Here is a 20,836-nt window from a genome sequence, read left to right as displayed (position 1 = left end):
TTAGGTAGAATACAATTACTTGGCTAATGCTACTAACATTGATATTATGTATTTTGTTTATTAATGGAGGGTGCTAAACGTGTTTAGTGCTAAACATCGGAGCGATGTAGGCCATTGAATAGATGTGGTCGAACGGATGTGATTATTACGTGATGTTTAACATATACAAATGAGATGGATGCCCTTAAAAAAGTAGGAAGTTTAAGACAAGAAGAGATGTGACCGCGCATACGTTCGAACGTGTCCATGACCATATACGATTAGATAAACCCCTGAGATGCCCCTTGTAGTTCCTCACATCTGAAACGATGGTGTCGAAACAAAATAGGGTCGAGCTTTCGATCCGAGCCGTCGATGGATGGATCGGTCGACGGTCCAAGAAACGTGCTTATCCTTGCATTTGTGTGATTGTGGTTATTAATAATCGTACCCGTATACAACTGTTTCCAATCCCCTCCCATTAATGCCCACGGAGAAGGACGCGATCGAACCATCTTCTCTCCCATAAGAGGCGCACCCATCATGCAGAAAGCCATAGCTAGAGAGCTAGGCACCAACTGGCAACCGCCCCCCTAGTATAGTCCGTAGTAGTCGTAGCACCGCCTTCTCCTCATGGAGAAGGCGAGGAGGACGAGTTCACCGTCATGGACGGCCGCCGTGGCTCTGGTGTCCCTCTTTGCGGTCGCCGGCGTGGCCGCGGCGGGGGCGCCGCCGCCGAGGAGGATCCTGGTGGACACGGACATGGACACCGACGACCTCTTCGCGCTGCTCTACATCCTCAAGCAGGACCGCTCCCAATTCGACGTCAAGGTAATTTGGTGCCGTGTCCTCCTCCGTCCCGCTCTCGTGCTGCATGCTATGCGTCGTGGCACTCGTAATCGCCTCCCAGTAATCGATCTCCGATCATCTGTCCTGGTGATTTTTTTAAAAATTTGTATTTGCGAATCAGAATGTTCTGCTGATCGCATCGGCCCGGTCGTGTTCGCTCGTGCATATACGTTACCTTTTGGTGGAAAACGGCCGCTGGATCTCTCCATCGTCGTATGCATGCGCGCGTGCGCCGGCTCGAATGATTGTTTGCATTGTCGACATTGCCGATTAGTTAATTATAGGTTTGTAAAAGGAGAGGCGGTTTACACTCTTCTCAGAGAGAGAAAGAGGAAGGCGTTCAATCTTTGGAGAGGAAAAGAGGAAGCCATTTAGATAGGACAACGATGGCGCATCTTGGCCTTTGACTGCGTCGGATTTTCTCTCCCTCTCTAGACTCTACTAGTAGTAGTGCATTACTCTGATAAGTTGTGATGTGAACGTACGTACACTGTGCGTAGGCCATTACCATCAGCGCCAACGCATGGATCGACGCCGGCCACGGCGTCGACCAGCTCTACGACATCCTCTACATGATGGGCCGCGACGACATTGCCGTCGGCGTCGGCGGCGACGGCGGCATATCGGAGGCTGGAGAGATACACCCCGACGTCGGCGGCTACCTCCCCCTGATAGACCAGGTACGTACTGATCGATGAATCGGCGGCCGGCGAAGCGCCGAAGCCACGAATTACCATTATTAATTTACAAGCTTGCTAAAAAGATTACGTACGGCAGGGCATGTCGACGGTGGGCGGCTGCCGATACCGGCAAGCCGTCCCGCCGGGACGCCGTGGCGGGCGCCTCGACACCGACACCAACGGCGGCCTCCGTAGGGGCTTCCTCCCGCAGGGCCACCGGGGGTACGCGCCGCTCCGGCAGCCCACGGCGCAGCAAGTGATGGTGGACACGGTGTCGGCGGGCCCTACCACGCTGCTCCTCTTTGGGACCCACACCAACGCCGCGCTCCTCCTCATGGCGCACCCGCACCTGAGGCGCAACGTGGAGCGCGTCTACGTCCTCGGCGGCGGCGTAAGGGTGGCGGGGAACCTCTTCACCGCCTACGGCGCCAACCCGTTCGCGGAGTTCAACGTGTTCGGCGACCCCTTCGCCGCCTACCAGGTGCTCCACTCCGGCGTCCCCGTCACTCTCGTCCCTCTCGACGCCACCAACACCATCCCGGTCACCGAGGAGTACTTCGCCGAGTTCGGCCGGCGGTGGCAGACCACGCCCGAGGCGCGCTACTGCTTCCAGTCGCTCGACCTAGTCCTGAGGAGACACAGAAGGCCGGCTCCCGGCCTCCATGGCAGCACGGCAAGCTCTCCATCCAATTCAAAATCTTTTCCATTTTTTACATCCTTGTCATTAAAGATTTAATTCATCAATTATGAAAATATTTTTCTTTTCTTGTAACTGCAGGGCTATTACATGTGGGATTCCTTTGCCGCCGGTGTGGCTTTCTCTAGCATGCGCAATGGCGACGCCAATGGCGCAAATGACTTTGCTGAGCTAGAGTACATGAACATCACGGTGATCACTTCCAACAAACCGTACGGCGTGCGCGACGGCTCAAACCCGTTTTTCGACGGCCGCGCGACGCCCAAGTTTGGTCTGAAGGTGGGTGGTGTTCACAGTGGCCATGTCCAGACTGGGATCAGAGATAGTTTCTGCTTGGTGCCGGGAAGCAACGCAGGTAGATGCCAGGTAAGATATCTCTATGTGTCACTCATGCCAAAAAACAAAATCCCATGTAAGAGTAGTATAAATTCACAGTGACTTGCATTTCTCCTTATAGGATGGATACACCAAGGAAGTGACTGGTTCAGAAGGAGTCCGCGTTCGTGTTGCCACGAGCGCAAAGCCAAACCCGGTTTACAATAGCGCGTTTGATAGGGAATTTTCCAAGAACTTCCTAGAGGTAAAGCACTAAGCAGTATATATGCATGATTAGAAATTGGAGTGGAGTTTGCATGCTAATTTAGTATCTAAAAGAGCGCAGCATTTAAATTAAATTGAACAGTTTGAACATGCATAGACACTTCAGAAGAATATGCATCCAGATTGTGTAACTAAATTTCACTCTGTCTACGAGGAATCATAAATTTCTTAAATTGCTGCCACCTAACTGAACTCTTTTGGTCAGGTCCAAATAGCTGTCCCCTAACTGAACTCTTTTCTTCAGGTCCTAAATTGATGTCCCCTAACTGAACTCTTTCCTTCATCAGGTCCTAAATCTCGCTAAACAAGCTGGTCGATTTAACATCAGTACGCAGTTCCCATATTACAGGGAAGTTCTTTATAAGCCAGATTTCATAAACGTGAGCAGGGGAAAGCCAGTTATTTTTGACATGGACATGAGCCCTGGAGATTTTGTTTCTCTTATATATCTCTTGAAGGCACCAAGAGAAGTTATAGATCTAAAGGTGAGGGAAAGTATACTTTGACTGAAAATCTGTTGAATGAACTTTATGCTGTACTGTTAAACAGCCAAGTTACTGATGAAAGCTACTTTACTGACTAATTATAGGGAGTTTTGGTCAATGGCAATGGATGGGCGAATATCGCAAGCATCGATATCATTTATGACATTCTACATATGATGGGCCGCGACGACATTCCAGTTGGCCTTGGCAATACCACTGCAATGGGCAATCCAACCCTTGGTTGCAACAATGTGTATGCTATTCCGTTGGGCAGTGGTGGATTTATCGACTCCGATACATTGTATGGACTGGCTCGGTTATTGCCAAGAAGTCCTAGAAGGTAAGGAAAAAGTTCTGCATTTGCTTCATTTGAATAGAAGTGTGATAACTGAAAATGGCGCAAAATGTTTACACGGTTATCGATCGCATGATCAGATACACTCCTGAAAGTACAGATGATCCAGAACATCGGCAGCCACTGGCTTTTGAAGTGTGGCAGTCTGTCAGGAGGCAACTTGGTCCAGGGGACAAGATCACTCTTCTTACCAGTGGACCTCTCACCAATTTGGCAAACATTTCACTCTCTGACAGGGATGCAAGCTCTGTGATAGAGGTCAGTATGCTCCCTATCTCCAGACCTCTATAGTTTTGACCCAATATCTGTGAAAAGATCTTGCTCAACACATTTTCTCCATGTGCAGAGAATTTATGTTGTTGGAGGGCTCATCAGAGATGGAGGTCATGAGAAGGGGAATGTGTTCACTGTTCCATCGAACAGATACGCAGAGTTCAACATGTTTCTTGATCCACTGGCTGCAAAAACAGTCCTGGAATCCAATCTGAATATCACACTCATTCCCCTTACAATGCAACGAAAAGCTGCTTCATTCAGGGCTGTCCTGGATGCCTTCGAGCAAACCCGGCAAACTCCTGAATCAAATTTTGTCCAAGAGTTGTTGTCACTATTGAAGGATCTTCGGAGCAAAAAGAAGCTGTATCACCATGTGGTAACAGACAGCAAATCACCCTGTTTTTTGCGCACATACTTGATAGTTGATACTCGCTGTAAAATTTAAAATTATTTTCTTTGCAGATATAATTTTATTTCAAATTTAAGAATTATCTGCAACTTTTCGTGTTTTCAGGATATATTTTTGGGAGAAGTTCTTGGTGCGGTTTACATGGTTCAAGGATCTGACCTGAAATCAACTTTAAAGGTGAAGCGAATAAGCGTCCTTGCCGATACTATGAAAAGCACGGATGGGCAGATTGTGATCAGCAAGCAGAGTACAAAGCTGGTGCATGTGTTAAGTGATTTCAATGTTGAAATATATTACAATCGATTGGCAAATTCTTTAACGAACAAGAAACAGTCTGCCATCGTTGCGAGCTTTGAAGAACAAAAGGCAATTTGGAGCAGGCCACCAAATAATTCAGGGCCTGGACACAACAGATTCTTATAGTGGTACAGCTTAAGAAGAATTAAAAATTAGATACCAAAAAGTCCACATGGAGAATAGAATATTTAGTCATCTTAGCGTCAAAGTAAAAGGAAGATTTAATAGAGTTACACTTTTATGAAGGAGCACTGATGCGTTGGATTCACCTTCTCAAGATGGGTTCGATTGATTTTGGCACTTGAGAGATATTGTTTGTTTTGCTTTAAAATTCAAGTTGTCAGTTGCCTGCGATTCTATGCAACATCATTACATTTCTATTAATATGTAAAGGTTGTAGCTTACAGAAAATCCATGACTTTACATTGAGACCAACAAGAAATTTTAAAATCTATATATTGTAAATACAATAAATACCAAATATATTAATCACAAATGCCGGTAAAAGCTTGCTCACAGTTAGTCACCGGGAAAAGATTCAGACTTTAGGACTCTAATGATGACTGCACGTAATTGGACTCTCAAAGATGGGGTACAACTCATTTTTAATACATGATACATAGCAGAACATTTAGCGAGCACAAGAACACCCCGAGGACATGTTAATACAGGACAAACAGTAAATTCAATTCATATGCACAACATTTTATTGATAAAGTGTGTGTTTTTTATTGACTCATAGTCTAGCATGGAGGGATACAATAATAACGAGTACACACCTAGCCTCTGCATAAATAAGATGCACAAAACCAACAAGAAAAACGCACCTAAACGATCACACCGGCAAAGAGCAAAGTCATACAAGGCCGAACCTATGTCTAGGCGGATGGAGAGAAAAAACCAAAGCAATGGAAACAACGACTGACAATATACAACAGTGACCGACACCAACCGTCCCTTGACAGCACAAGGACTCCAAGAAAGGCTCTCCAATGCAACGCCTCCAAGAAGGGAACGATGTTCAAGTGTCGCCATCGCCGAATCCAACAACCGAGATCAGATCGTGGGTTTTCACCCTGGAGATCGTGGGTTTTCATCGGCGTAACGACGCAAAGAACTCCGCCATTGCCAGGTATGTCCGAGAGGTGACAAATAATGCGTAGGTAATTATGGTGGAGAAAACATTTTTTTTATAAAGTAGTTAAAAGCGCTAGTTTAATAAAAACTACAGTAAAACTAATATTTAAATGTCTTTTAAATACTAAACAAATATAAACTAATTGATTAGGGTGCCAAATCAATTATGGCAGTGTCATAAGTATTAGTACTAATTTAGGGGCTAGATTTATAATTTATAAAACAAAGGTAAAAATAAACAGAAAAGGAAAACGAGCAAAAAAAAGGAAAAAAAACAGGACCCGCTGGGCCAAGTGGCCCAGCTGGCCTCAGCCGCCCGAACGGGCCGGCTCACCCCACGGCCCAGCCCCCCCCCCCCACACTCCCTTAACCCCCACCCGACCGAAACCCTAACCCACTGCCCACTCCCCACGCACCCCCCCCCACTTTCCTCGATCCCCTTCTGGATCGAGCTCGAGCACCCGCGCCCGTCCCGCCATCGTCGCACCGACGCCACCCAGAGCGCCCCCGCCTCGCCGTCCTCCTCGTCGCTCGACGCCCTGACGCCCCGTCCTCAACCTCCTCCTCCCCGTTCTGGATCTGGGCGCCCACGGCGCCCCGACGCTGCCGCCGGAGCCATCGCGCCGCCACCTAGCCGGACGCCATCGCCTATGTCCACCCCGCCGCCGGAGCCTCACCGCCGGCCTGCATCCCCTCCGCCGCATCGTCTCCGTCCTCCTCCTCGCCCCCCCGTTGCCCTGGACCCTACGTGCCCCCCTGTGAGCACCACTCCTCCTTCCCCTGGTTTCCTGCTCGCCGACCGCGGCCATAGCCGTCGTGCGCACGCGCCCTCGCACTCCCGCCGCGCGCCTCGCCTCACCTCCCCTCCCTGTGAGCCACTCCGGCAGCCCCAGCTCCGGCCACCCCCCCTGCTGCTTTCCCTCAAGCTCGCGCATGCCCGGGGCGCGCCTCACCCCTGCGGCCACGGCAGCCCTCGCCTGCACCCCGCGCCGCGCGCTGCGCCACGCTCCTCGCCGGTGTTTGCCACTGGCCTTGCCTCGCTCCCCCCCTCGCTCGGGCGACGCCCGAGACCCGGCGCCCGCTAGCGCCTGTAAACCGCATCGCCCCTTTGGGACACTGCCAAACGGGGCCCAGCCCCAGAACGTTTCAAAAAGAAAGATTAAAAGAAAATAATAAAAATATTAATTAATCAGTTAATTAAATAAATAAATTAATTAACTTAACTAATTCTGATTAGATTAACCTAATTACCGATTAAACTAGTTAATCTATTTTGGTTAATCAGTCAATGACAGTGGGGCCCACCCCCCTAATTAATACTAATTAGGTTAATTAATATGTCCAATTAAAATGTGTCACTGACCAGTGGGACCCACTGGTCAGGTTGACCAGTCAACCCCTGTTGACTGCTGACGTCAGCATTACATCATGCTGATGTCATAAATTCAATTTCGAATTAAATAAAATAAATAATTAAATTCCAGAAATTAATAAATTCTTTTAAAAATCATATCTTTTAATCCGTAACTCGGATGGAAATACTCTCTACATGAAAGTTGCTCAGAACGACGAGACGAATTCGGATACGCAGCCCGTTCGCCTGCCACGCGTCCCTAGCATAGTGAACCTGCAACATTTCACCTCCGGTTCATCTGTTCGAAAACGCGAAACACCGGGGATACTTTCCCGGATGTTATCCCCCTTCACCGGTATCACCTAATACCGCGTTAGGGCACCTCTAACGTCGTTACTTGTCATGTCATGCATCACTATGCATATGCTTGCTTATATATTTATTGTTTCTCCCCCCTCTTCTCTCGATAGACACCGAGACCGACGCCGCTGCTACCCAGTACGACTACGGAGTTGACGATCCCTCTCTCTTGCCAGAGCAACCAGGCAAGCCCCCCCCTTTGATCACCAGATATCGCCTACTCTTCTCTATACTGCTTGCATTAGAGTAGCGTAGCATGTTACTGCTTCCCGTTAATCCTATACTGATGCATAGCCTGTCCTTGCTACTACTGTTGTTACCCTTACCTGCAATCCTAATGCTTAGTATAGGATGCCAGTTTATCATCTGTGGCCCCACATTCTTGTCCGTCTGCCTTGCTATACTATCGGGCCGTGATCACTCGGGAGTTGATCACGGGTATATACTATATACTTTATACATGATACATGTGGTGACTAAAGACGGGTCGGCTTGAGGAGCACCCGCGAGTGGAGTTTTGAGGCGGAGCGGCAGGGCAGGTTTCGACCACCTAGGAGAGAGGTGGGCCTGGCCCTGGTCGGCGTTCGCAGGTACTTAACACGCTTAACGAGATCTGGGTATTTGATCTGAGTCTGGCCATTTGGTCTATACGCACTAACCATCTACGCGGGAGTAGTTATGGGTATCCCGGCGTCGTGGTATCAGCCGAAGCCTTCGTGACGTCAGCGACTGAGTGGCGCGCGCCGGATTGGACTAGAAGGCCACTAGGCTAGGTCTGCTTTCGGCCGCGTTCGCAACGTGCAGGTGTGCTAAGGGCGATGGGCCCAGACCCCTGGGCGCTTAGGTTTAGACCGGCGTGCTGACCTCTCTGTTGGTCTAGGTGGGGCTGCGACGTGTTGATCTTCCGAGACCGGGCATTACCCAGGAAAGTGTGTCCGGCCAAATGGGATCGAGCGTGTTGGGGTATGTGGTGCACCCCTGCAGGGAAGTTAATCTATTCGAATAGCCGTGATCTTCGGTAACAGGACGATTTGGAGTTGTACCTTGACCTTATGACAACTAGAACCGGATACTTAATAAAACACACCCTTCCAAGTGCCAGATACAACCGGTGATCGCTCTCTCACAGGGCGACGAGGGGAGGATCAGCGGTTAGGGTTATGCTATGCGATGCTACTTGGAGGTCTTCAGTCTACTCTCTTCTACATGCTGCAAGACGGAGGCTGCCAGAAGCGTAGTCTTCGAAAGTACTAGCTATCCCCCTCTTATTCCGGCATTCTGCAGTTCAGTCCACATATGATAGCCTTGTTCCAGTTGATACCAATGCATACATATGTAGTGTAGCTCCTTGCTTGCGAGTACTTTGGATGAGTACTCACGGTTGCTTTCTCCCTCTTTTCCCCTATTCCTTCTTCCTGGTTGTCGCAACCAGATGTTGGAGCCCAGGATCCAGACGCCACCGTCGACGACGACTCCTACTACACCGGAGGTGCCTACTACTACGTGATGCCCGCTGACGACGACCAGGAGTAGTTAGGAGGATCCCAGGCAGGAGGCCTGCGCCTCTTTCGATCTGTATCCCAGTTTGTGCTAGCCTTCTTAAGGCAAACTTGTTTAACTTATGTCTGTACTCAGATATTGTTGCTTCCGCTGACTCGTCTATGATCGAGCTCTTGTATTCGAGCCCTCGAGGCCCCTGGCTTGTAATATGATGCTTGTATGACTTATTTTATTTGTAGAGTTGTGTTGTGATATCTTCCCGTGAGTCCTTGATCTTGATCGTACACATTTGCGTGCATGATTAGTGTACGGTCAAATCGGGGGCGTCACAAGTTGGTATCAGAGCCGACTGCCTGTAGGAACCCCCCCTTCCACACTCCTTGGCCGAAGTCGAGTCTAGACATTGCAAAAACTTTTACTAACTTGGCTGTGTGCCTTACGGGCCCACGTCGCCATCGGGTGGTACTAGGATCTTTTACTCCTCGACCTTTACTCTGGGACTCTGAACTCTCTCCTACTCGGGTTAAATGAATTTTGCTAAATCTAACATTAGGATCTCGTTATCACTTTCACCCGGAGAGCCCCTTATTACTGATGATCGTCTGCTGCACGTGAAGACCCTGAAGATACTCTCCGCTGTAAACCCGAGAATATTTTGTGCCTACTGCCTTGCAGTTCTTTGCCACCTGAATACCCCTAAGAATAATTTCTCGCACTTTTCGAGTATCCGCTCATCCCCAGTTGTTCAGGTGTTTCACAAAAGTCTTTGAAATACTATTCAATCCTCCGAAAATCCTTAGCAACTAATGCTCTGCAAATACTTGTATGCTTACATTATGGATGCTCCCATATCACTAGCAATATTCACTAGTATCTTTTGACACCGTCATTTTGATCCTATTGATTCAACATGTGTGCGAATGCACACAATCATCTATCAACTCTTCTAATTCATCTTTCCGGCTCAGACATCCCTTTAAACATGAGTTGGTTCCTGACCAGTCGGATTACCATCGATTGTACCCCTAAGTCTACGCAACTTATCCATCCTTAATCAGAGTGTTTGCTTCTGATCCCTTGATTGAGGATCATAAATTTCCTTGCATTGAGCTTTGAATTAGTCAGTTGTTCCTATAATCTGATGCCTTTGCATTCCTTCTTCCTCTGATTGAGAACCGATACTCACGTCAGCCCTGTTATGGACCGTCAGATACTTTTTGGATTTTATCTGACATCGTCCTTCATATTCAATAACCTTGTGAGCCTTCCCTCGGATACATAATGCCTTTGGTAAATTGTATCATGTACTTTCTCAACCTTGCTCTACTTTCGAGCTTGTGATATTTACTCTTGAAACTTGTGGTATATATTTCTAAGATATCCCGATGGGTTGAACATTATGCCTTCCTTAATCTGTGTGAACCCGGAAACTTTTCAGCGGTCATACTCCTCTAGTAATTCACCTGGTAGGTTTTCACACTGAAATCGTTTTATTAGAGCTGTGAATGAAAGATTATGCATTGCAGAAGTGGGAGTCGACCTTGGACCTTTGTGTTCATGCCCATGGACACGATGTAGATCCTATCATGGAAGCTTCTTGTAATAATAATTATTTCCTTAATATAATATCCTTTGGTATTGGTGAATTGATCCTTTGCAAGCGTGGTTCCGATCATATGTTCTTCTTAGATCCCATTTCTCGGGCAAGTTTAAGCACTTGTCTTCTGTGGATCAATACACCATTCTAACCTTTACTTTGATCTTTCGTTGAGTATTACCCCCTCTGGTGTCTCGAGATTATCACGGAACTGCATAACTTCTTATGCGTTCTTCATCAAGTATTACATTCTCACTGATTCCAAAAAAAATTTCTTTCACGGGCTCTGAGTTAATAAACACTCAAAGACATCGATAACTGAATCGAGTTCACACCGCGATTAAACAACTCTTGGTAACCTTCATTACTTACGAATTTGAACTCGATCACGTAAATCCTAACCTGCTCGGCTATATCATTATCGTGCCGATTTTAACTGTGCTACCTGGTCCTTAACCCCGGAGCACAACTTTCGATGATGAGCTAAGCTTACGTCGATCTCCCTCATAATTCCATTTCGCCTTGAACAACAAGCTTGATTTCGAGTTTGTGTCGTACCTGTGGTTCCAATAACCTCTTGCTTCATCATTCCCTTGGCTTGGTGTCATCGCTGATCGATTACATCCTCATGAAATCTCTCGACAAAAATTGTCGTGATCATCATCAACAATTGACTCCTTCCAAGGTATCAATTGAATTTATGATGAGAAATACCATCCTTGCCCTCGATGATTTGTTTTATCATCTACCACTTTATTGCCTTCCGTTCAACACAAACTTGTTCGTGTTTTGTGTTATACCTTGCTATCCAACATTGGTTCTCCTTTACCTTGGGGTATTACCATCCTCTATGTCAAGAATGTCGTGAGAATTTCACCACCTCTTGATAATTCTTGATATAGGTGATACTTATCGCCATCACCATTCTTGTCTTGGTCCCCATGTTGTTCCTAACCGGAATACCGACAAATGGACTAGTAATTTTAAAACTTCTAGCAACCTTATTGCTTTGAAGTTAATGGTCGACATCTCATTCTTAGGCCATTTGTTATCGAATCACCTTCTAACATTGATTATGCTACCTAAGACCGTAGTTCGGGTGCACCTTCTACCAATGTTTAATTGTGTATGTTTTCCTCGAGCATACCTCACTATATCATTTGATCTGACAAATGTTATCTCTTTGTTCGCATAATTGTGGAAATCCATCTGTTGGAAATCCCAATGATTTGTCGCTGAGTTCATCAGCCACCTCCTCACCCTCTCCTTGGTTTACTGACGAACTCTTGTTTCGAAACTCGCTTCCATAGTTCATTTCCCGAGAATCTTACGAGGTCTTCTCGTCAATTCTTGTCGTACCTTTTTATCTCAGGCATCCTGAGTCTGAGGTATCCTGACTCCAATCAGATCTGAAACTCGGTCAGATATGATGGTTGGAATATTTTCCAGGAGTCATAACATTGGTCCTTATATGACCCGGTAAGATGATGTCATGCCTAGCACACCTGGCCGGAGGACCTATTGTTATAGTTTCCTTTCAGCAAGGTTATCCACTCTTCCATGAGGAAATTGTAAGACTTATTCTACAAGTTATTCCTAATAGACCCTTTGTGTTTCCAAAGTCTGATACTCACCTGTTGACCATGTCCATGCTATCTTGAAGCATGTCTGTGGTACTCCGATTTTGAACAGGAACAAGTGAAGCCCAATGTTAAATGTTTCCTGCTCAATTATCCAAACACCGCTGTATGGATAATGTCATGAAAATTCTCTCCCATACCTAAAGAGTTTTCTACATTATATCCTTTCATGGATATCATGCTCTACTTGTCCTTGGGAAGGATATACCTTTGAAATGTGTGTTTAAACCCATTTTCCTTTCCATTGTTCTGTTTAATCTGATAATCATATTTGCCTTTCCATTGGTTGGTTTAACGCGTCTTGTGATCTATATGATCTAAGTGGTAATATTCTCCTGCTTATGTAAACACCTCGGTGTACAATTCTGTCAGCAAGACCCTGTTACTATTGTTGATGACATTTCGGTAGCCACCGATGGACGAGAACCTTGCCTATTGGCTCGCCTCGTTCAACGAGCAGGAAAATGGTTCTCTTCGTCCCTCGCCCTTGGTATCGATGTTGTTGCTGACATAGCTGACAGGCTATACTCTGACACACCTTGCCTACATGATCGTGCAAATCGTCACCGCCTCCCTACTTTTAACCCACATGGTGGGCCCATAACCCATAGTTCCACAGGATCGAAACCTGACTCTCCTGTACACCACCTGTTCCCAAGGTTATTCCTCGCGCTTGAATTCGTATGTAATTCACGGACCACCTGTCTAGTGATCTATTCTAGTATGAGGCGCAATACCTATTCTCGTTGCCCTGAAACCCTTTCACCTTCTGATTAGGCATCGAACGATTGTCTATCCGCTTGAAACTTCTTATTGTACCGTCTTACTTTGCTCTCGATGTGTTCCATTTGTTCAACTCGAGAGATAGTCATGTGTTCATTCATGGGATAACCCTATATGATTACCCCTTATAGCATCCTATCGTTATCAACCTTCCCCTTACCTATTCGTAAGTACGATGGAGTTCCCGAAGAAAGGATGCCGACTTCCTCATGATTACCCGAAGCAGAGAAATGAAGTATCAATGTAATGGATCAACCTCTTCGAGAAGAACAACCAAGACCAAGAACACTCCCTAGAATTTCGTAACCCGAACCTTCCCCCTTTACTTCCCCCTTAAATCTCGGGACGAGATTTCTTGTAGTGGAGGAGAATTGTGACGCCCGGATAATTAGGCTACAGTAGTCCTGCGTTAACGATGCCACGCCCCCTCAGCTACTGTTGTTAAACTCACGTCGGTTAGAAACCCAGTTCAAACTTCAAATTTAAAATCAATGCAAACATCAAAGTTTTCAAACTTTAAATCTAAAATGTCCGAGAGGTGACAAATAATGCGTAGGTAATTATGGTGGAGAAAACATTTTTTTATAAAGTAGTTAAAAGCGCTAGTTTAATAAAAACTACAGTAAAACTGATATTTAAATGTCTTTTAAATACTGAACAAATATAAACTAATTGATTAGGGTGCCAAATCAATTATGGCAGTGTCATAAGTATTAGTACTAATTTAGGGGCTAGATTTATAATTTATAAAACAAAGGTAAAAATAAACAGAAAAGGAAAAAAAACAGGACCCCCCCCCCCCCGCTGGGCCAAGTGGCCCAGCTGGCCTCAGCCGCCCGAACGGGCCGGCTCACCCCACGGCCCAGCCCCCCCCCCACTCCCTTAACCCCCACCCGACCGAAACCCTAACCCACTGCCCACTCCCCACGCACCCCCCCCCCCCCACTTTCCTCGATCCCCTTCTGGATCGAGCTCGAGCACCCGCGCCCGTCCCGCCATCGTCGCACCGACGCCACCCAGAGCGCCCCCGCCTCGCCGTCCTCCTCGTCGCTCGACGCCCTGACGCCCCGTCCTCAACCTCCTCCTCCCCGTTCTGGATCTGGGCGCCCACGGCGCCCCGACGCTGCCGCCGGAGCCATCGCGCCGCCACCTAGCCGGACGCCATCGCCTATGTCCACCCCGCCGCCGGAGCCTCACCGCCGGCCTGCATCCCCTCCGCCGCATCGTCTCCGTCCTCCTCCTCGCCCCCCCGTTGCCCTGGACCCTACGTGCCCCCCTGTGAGCACCACTCCTCCTTCCCCTGGTTTCCTGCTCGCCGACCGCGGCCATAGCCGTCGTGCGCACGCGCCCTCGCACTCCCGCCGCGCGCCTCGCCTCACCTCCCCTCCCTGTGAGCCACTCCGGCAGCCCCAGCTCCGGCCACCCCCCTGCTGCTTTCCCTCAAGCTCGCGCATGCCCAGGGCGCGCCTCACCCCTGCGGCCACGGCAGCCCTCGCCTGCACCCCGCGCCGCGCGCTGCGCCACGCTCCTCGCCGGTGTTTGCCACTGGCCTTGCCTCGCTCCCCCCCTCGCTCGGGCGACGCCCGAGACCCGGCGCCCGCTAGCGCCTGTAAACCGCATCGCCCCTTTGGGACACTGCCAAACGGGGCCCAGCCCCAGAACGTTTCAAAAAGAAAGATTAAAAGAAAATAATAAAAATATTAATTAATCAGTTAATTAAATAAATAAATTAATTAACTTAACTAATTCTGATTAGATTAACCTAATTACCGATTAAACTAGTTAATCTATTTTGGTTAATCAGTCAATGACAGTGGGGCCCACCCCCCTAATTAATACTAATTAGGTTAATTAATATGTCCAATTAAAATGTGTCACTGACCAGTGGGACCCACTGGTCAGGTTGACCAGTCAACCCCTGTTGACTGCTGACGTCAGCATTACATCATGCTGATGTCATAAATTCAATTTCGAATTAAATAAAATAAATAATTAAATTCCAGAAATTAATAAATTCTTTTAAAAATCATATCTTTTAATCCGTAACTCGGATGGAAATACTCTCTACATGAAAGTTGCTCAGAACGACGAGACGAATTCGGATACGCAGCCCGTTCGCCTGCCACGCGTCCCTAGCATAGTGAACCTGCAACATTTCACCTCCGGTTCATCTGTTCGAAAACGCGAAACACCGGGGATACTTTCCCGGATGTTATCCCCCTTCACCGGTATCACCTAATACCGCGTTAGGGCACCTCTAACGTCGTTACTTGTCATGTCATGCATCACTATGCATATGCTTGCTTATATATTTATTGTTTCTCCCCCCTCTTCTCTCGATAGACACCGAGACCGACGCCGCTGCTACCCAGTACGACTACGGAGTTGACGATCCCTCTCTCTTGCCAGAGCAACCAGGCAAGCCCCCCCCTTTGATCACCAGATATCGCCTACTCTTCTCTATACTGCTTGCATTAGAGTAGCGTAGCATGTTACTGCTTCCCGTTAATCCTATACTGATGCATAGCCTGTCCTTGCTACTACTGTTGTTACCCTTACCTGCAATCCTAATGCTTAGTATAGGATGCCAGTTTATCATCTGTGGCCCCACATTCTTGTCCGTCTGCCTTGCTATACTATCGGGCCGTGATCACTCGGGAGTTGATCACGGGTATATACTATATACTTTATACATGATACATGTGGTGACTAAAGACGGGTCGGCTTGAGGAGCACCCGCGAGTGGAGTTTTGAGGCGGAGCGGCAGGGCAGGTTTCGACCACCTAGGAGAGAGGTGGGCCTGGCCCTGGTCGGCGTTCGCAGGTACTTAACACGCTTAACGAGATCTGGGTATTTGATCTGAGTCTGGCCATTTGGTCTATACGCACTAACCATCTACGCGGGAGTAGTTATGGGTATCCCGGCGTCGTGGTATCAGCCGAAGCCTTCGTGACGTCAGCGACTGAGTGGCGCGCGCCGGATTGGACTAGAAGGCCACTAGGCTAGGTCTGCTTTCGGCCGCGTTCGCAACGTGCAGGTGTGCTAAGGGCGATGGGCCCAGACCCCTGGGCGCTTAGGTTTAGACCGGCGTGCTGACCTCTCTGTTGGTCTAGGTGGGGCTGCGACGTGTTGATCTTCCGAGACCGGGCATTACCCAGGAAAGTGTGTCCGGCCAAATGGGATCGAGCGTGTTGGGGTATGTGGTGCACCCCTGCAGGGAAGTTAATCTATTCGAATAGCCGTGATCTTCGGTAACAGGACGATTTGGAGTTGTACCTTGACCTTATGACAACTAGAACCGGATACTTAATAAAACACACCCTTCCAAGTGCCAGATACAACCGGTGATCGCTCTCTCACAGGGCGACGAGGGGAGGATCAGCGGTTAGGGTTATGCTATGCGATGCTACTTGGAGGTCTTCAGTCTACTCTCTTCTACATGCTGCAAGACGGAGGCTGCCAGAAGCGTAGTCTTCGAAAGTACTAGCTATCCCCCTCTTATTCCGGCATTCTGCAGTTCAGTCCACATATGATAGCCTTGTTCCAGTTGATACCAATGCATACATATGTAGTGTAGCTCCTTGCTTGCGAGTACTTTGGATGAGTACTCACGGTTGCTTTCTCCCTCTTTTCCCCTATTCCTTCTTCCTGGTTGTCGCAACCAGATGTTGGAGCCCAGGATCCAGACGCCACCGTCGACGACGACTCCTACTACACCGGAGGTGCCTACTACTACGTGATGCCCGCTGACGACGACCAGGAGTAGTTAGGAGGATCCCAGGCAGGAGGCCTGCGCCTCTTTCGATCTGTATCCCAGTTTGTGCTAGCCTTCTTAAGGCAAACTTGTTTAACTTATGTCTGTACTCAGATATTGTTGCTTCCGCTGACTCGTCTATGATCGAGCTCTTGTATTCGAGCCCTCGAGGCCCCTGGCTTGTAATATGATGCTTGTATGACTTATTTTATTTGTAGAGTTGTGTTGTGATATCTTCCCGTGAGTCCTTGATCTTGATCGTACACATTTGCGTGCATGATTAGTGTACGGTCAAATCGGGGGCGTCACACATGCACTGCCACTAGCTCCGTCGTCCTCGCCTATGGACGCAGATCATACATGTCGAAGTCCCTCAGATGACCATCGTCCAACCGACAACTGCCCAGTAGCATGCAGGCCATATTCACGGCATCATCGGACCTTGGGCCCAAGCCCGAGTGGAGGACCACCATGACCATCGCCTCTCTGCTGGGGAGGCGAGAGACAGCCGCGACAACCGCACTTGTCCACCACCTCAACTTGCCACGCATCAACACCAAAGAGTCACCCGAGGAGTAGCGTCCCTAGCATGGGTGGTCAACACCTCCCAGGTTGTATGCACCGCCCGAGCTGCGCGGGATGGAGGAAGAGGCAAGACACAACCATGGATGAGGAGAATCATATGTATTCTCGAAACAGGCTTTCGCCCTGCTTTATAGATAAAGCATACGTCCGTACAACCACGTCTCAAACAAAGTCATAAAAGAGAAAAGCTGGGGCCACAACACAAAGACGCCCAAATGAAAGAAATAGAAACGACAAAGGCCACCAGGGGCAAGCTACGAAGCAGGCGGGCAGGCGGGCGGAGAGCCGACGCGCGGTAGACACCAGGGCGTCCAGCAAGAGCTAAAGACGATCACGATCCCTCGGCCTAGCGAGCGGATGCCAGTACTGCAAGAAGGCAAGAAATTTGAAGAGCGAGTCAGAAGCACGACCCGGGAACACCCACTCAATCATATGTATTCCATGCTCCCATCCTCCTATCAAGGAAGATGACTGCGCCACAAGCGGCCACTTCCAACGATGAACGCTCCCTCTCTATGGCATCCATGAGCGGCGGCGGTAGGCACCATCGTGCCGATCTGGTCGTCCCCAACCATGCTTCCGCGGGATACGTGGAGCACCAGTGCCGCTACTGCAGCATCAGCCTTCACACCTCATCAAATGTCGCCCAAAGAGCCACGGGAGTGGAAGCCGCCACCATCATCAGCCTCGAGGACAAGCCCAACGGCGCTAGCCCGCGATAGCGAGGGGAGGTCTCACGAGAGGGTTTCCAGAAAAAAGGGATCAAGCCGCCACTCGAGTCGCCCACAAGGACGACGCGGGGTCTGTTTTTTATGCGTGATGTGTGTGTTTTCTTTTGGTAAAGGGAAGATATTAGTATCAATTATATCTAGCCTCTGCATCAACACGACTTAAGATTTACTCAAGACATCAAAGATGCACATAACAAATTATGACAAATATAAAAAAGCGACCTGACATAACAGTTACAACAAACAACAACCACCACCACCATTAATGATGGCAACCCCGGACAACAAGAGGTGCTTCAGTAACAACGCCTCCAAGAAGTGCTCCATAGAGGTGCTTCAGTAACAACGGATCCAAGAAGTGAATGGCGCACGAGCCAGGTTCAACTAATGAAGGTTGTACCTAGAGTTTTCATCTCTGAAACTAGTGCATATGCACTCAAAAAGCACCACCAGACATCGCTTTGTGCTGCCACCATCTGTCGACCCATCATCGCACAACCACACATATGTACCGTCCTAATATACCTAACCACACAATTATAACCATGTATGTGTACTTGTGTGCATTCAATTCCTTACATCAGCTAGGAATGTGCTGAATTGTTCAACTGCTCATAAGGCAGGCGGTTTTTGCATGTTTGTAAGGGTGTGTCCAACGCTGATTCGTAAATTTGTTCTTGCATCTGTCCGCGGACTGAAAGGGGGGGGGGAGGGGGGGGTTGGGTCTGCTGACATGGATGCGGACAGTTGCGTAGCCAGCCCAACTACACGGAAGTCCGAAAAAAGTACGATCAAGTCCCGCATGGCCATACGATAGACGGACACGAATCCTTCCCTGTCGTGATGAAACTGTGCTCCTCGTGCCATCCGTACCATCAGAAACCGATCGATCGTAGCCCAAGAAACGTGCCTGCCTTTGCATTTGTGTAACAATCAATCGCGCACCCGCATGTACACAACTGTAGCCGATCGACAAGCTACCATTATTCCATTAATGCCTAAGGGGAGGAGGGGCTGAGCCATCTCCCATAAGAGGCGCACACACCGAAAGGCATAGCTCGAGCTCGAGTCAGGCATCAACTGGCAAGTTCGAAGCACCGCCTCCTTCCCATGGAGCAGGCGAGGAGGAAGAGTTCACGGTCATGGACGGCGGCCGTGGCCCTGGTGTCACTCTTTGCCGTAGTCGCCGTTGCCGCGGCGGGGGCGCCGGTGCCGAGGAGGATCCTGGTGGACACGGACACGGACACCCTCTTCGCGCTGCTCTACGTCCTCAAGCAGGACCGGTCCAAGTTCGACGTCAAGGTAATTTGGTGCCATGCCACTCGTCGTCGCCGCGCTCACATGCATGCTGGAAATGGAATGTTCTGCTGACCCCGTTGGTAAGTTGTGATGTGAACCTACACTGTCTGTTGTAGGCCATTACCATCAACGCCAACGCATGGATCGACGCCGGCCACGGGGTCAACCAGCTCTACGACATCCTCTACATGATGGGCCGCGACGACATCGCCGTCGGCGTCGGCGGCGACGGAGGCATATCGGACGCCGGCGAGATACACCCCGACGTCGGCGGCTACCTCCCTCTCATAGACCAGGTACTACTAACAACATGAGAAATGCATTGATCGATGACTCGGCCGCCGGCATGCTACTCATTACCATTTACCGACATGTAAAAATACGTATGTACGGCAGGGCATGACCACCGTCCACGGCGGGCGGCTGCCGGTACCGGCAGGCCATCCCCCCGGGAAGCCACGACGGGCGCCTGGACACCGACACCAACTCCGGCGTCCGGAGGGGCTTCCTCCCGCGGGGACCCCGGCAGTACGAGCCGCTCCGGCAGCCCACGGCGCAGCAGGTGATGGTGGACACGGTGTCGGCCGGCCCCACCACGCTGCTCCTCTTAGGGGCCCTGACCAACGCCGCGCTCCTCCTCATGGCGCACCCGCACCTGAGGCGCAACGTCGAGCGCGTCTACGTCTCCGGCGGCGGCGTGCGGGTGCCGGGGAACCTCTTCACCGCCGACGACACCAACCCATTCGCGGAGTTCAACATGTTCTGCGACCCCTTCGCCGCCTACGTGGTGCTCCACTCCGGCGTCCCCGTCACGCTCGTCCCACTCGACGCCACCAACAGAATCCCGGTCACCGAGGAGTTCTTCGCAGAGTTCGGCCGGCGATGGCAGAGCACGCCCGAGGCGCGCTACTGCTTCCAGTCGCTGGACCAGGTCCTGAGGAGACTCAGAAGGCCCGCGCCCGGCCTCCATGGCAGCACGGCAAGCTCTCAATTCAATTCAAACTCTTCCATTTTGTCCATCCTAGCTACACAAATATCTCAATTCATCAATTACTGCAGGGGTTTTACCTGTGGGATTCCTTTACCGTCGGTGTTGGTGTCAAAACCGGCAGATCTCGGGTAGGGGTACCGAATTGTGCCTCTAGGCCGGATGGTAACAGGAGGCAAGGAACACGATGTTTTACTCAGGTTTGAGCCTTCTTGATGGAGGTAAAACCTTACGTCCTGCTTGATTAATATTGATGATATGGGTAATACAAGAGTAGATCTATCACGAGATCAAGGAGGCTAAACCCTAAAAGCTAGCCTATGGTATGATTGTTGTATGATGAAGTTGTCCTACGGACTAAAACCCTCCGGTTTATATAGACACCGGAGAGGGTTAGGGTTACACAAAGTCGGTTACAATGGTAGGAGATCTTGAATATCCGCATCGCCAAGCTTACCTTCCACGCCAAGGAAAGTCCCAT

At 49.3% G+C, this 20,836-nt stretch overlaps 2 protein-coding genes across 2 annotated transcripts; both read left to right on the top strand.

Annotated features, from left to right (window-relative positions):
• The first annotated feature begins 466 nt into the window (after window positions 1–466).
• Window positions 467–4,984, top strand: LOC125517531 (nucleoside hydrolase 3). Its single transcript, XM_048682736.2, has 10 exons — window positions 467–810; window positions 1,329–1,508; window positions 1,606–2,181; window positions 2,287–2,571; window positions 2,663–2,785; window positions 3,093–3,290; window positions 3,395–3,630; window positions 3,726–3,903; window positions 3,992–4,297; window positions 4,436–4,984. The coding sequence occupies exons 1-10, from the start codon at window positions 613–615 to the stop codon at window positions 4,751–4,753; spliced, it is 2,598 nt and encodes an 865-aa protein (XP_048538693.1). The 5' UTR covers window positions 467–612; the 3' UTR covers window positions 4,754–4,984.
• A 14,088-nt stretch (window positions 4,985–19,072) lies between these two features.
• NSH5 (Inosine-uridine preferring nucleoside hydrolase family protein) lies at window positions 19,073–20,836 on the top strand. Its single transcript, XM_087524828.1, is given in 4 exon segments — window positions 19,073–19,370; window positions 19,484–19,663; window positions 19,764–19,778; window positions 19,780–20,836. Coding segments are annotated over 4 exon segments (1,098 nt in total). The 5' UTR covers window positions 19,073–19,178; the 3' UTR covers window positions 20,491–20,836.

The sequence above is a fragment of the Triticum urartu genome, chromosome 1A, assembly GCF_056163025.1.
Source record: "Triticum urartu cultivar PI428250 chromosome 1A, HENAU_Tu73, whole genome shotgun sequence".
Classification (NCBI taxonomy): domain Eukaryota; kingdom Viridiplantae; phylum Streptophyta; class Magnoliopsida; order Poales; family Poaceae; genus Triticum; species Triticum urartu.
The sequence above is the reverse complement of the archived record's forward strand: the minus strand, read 5'-3'. Positions and strand labels throughout refer to the sequence as shown.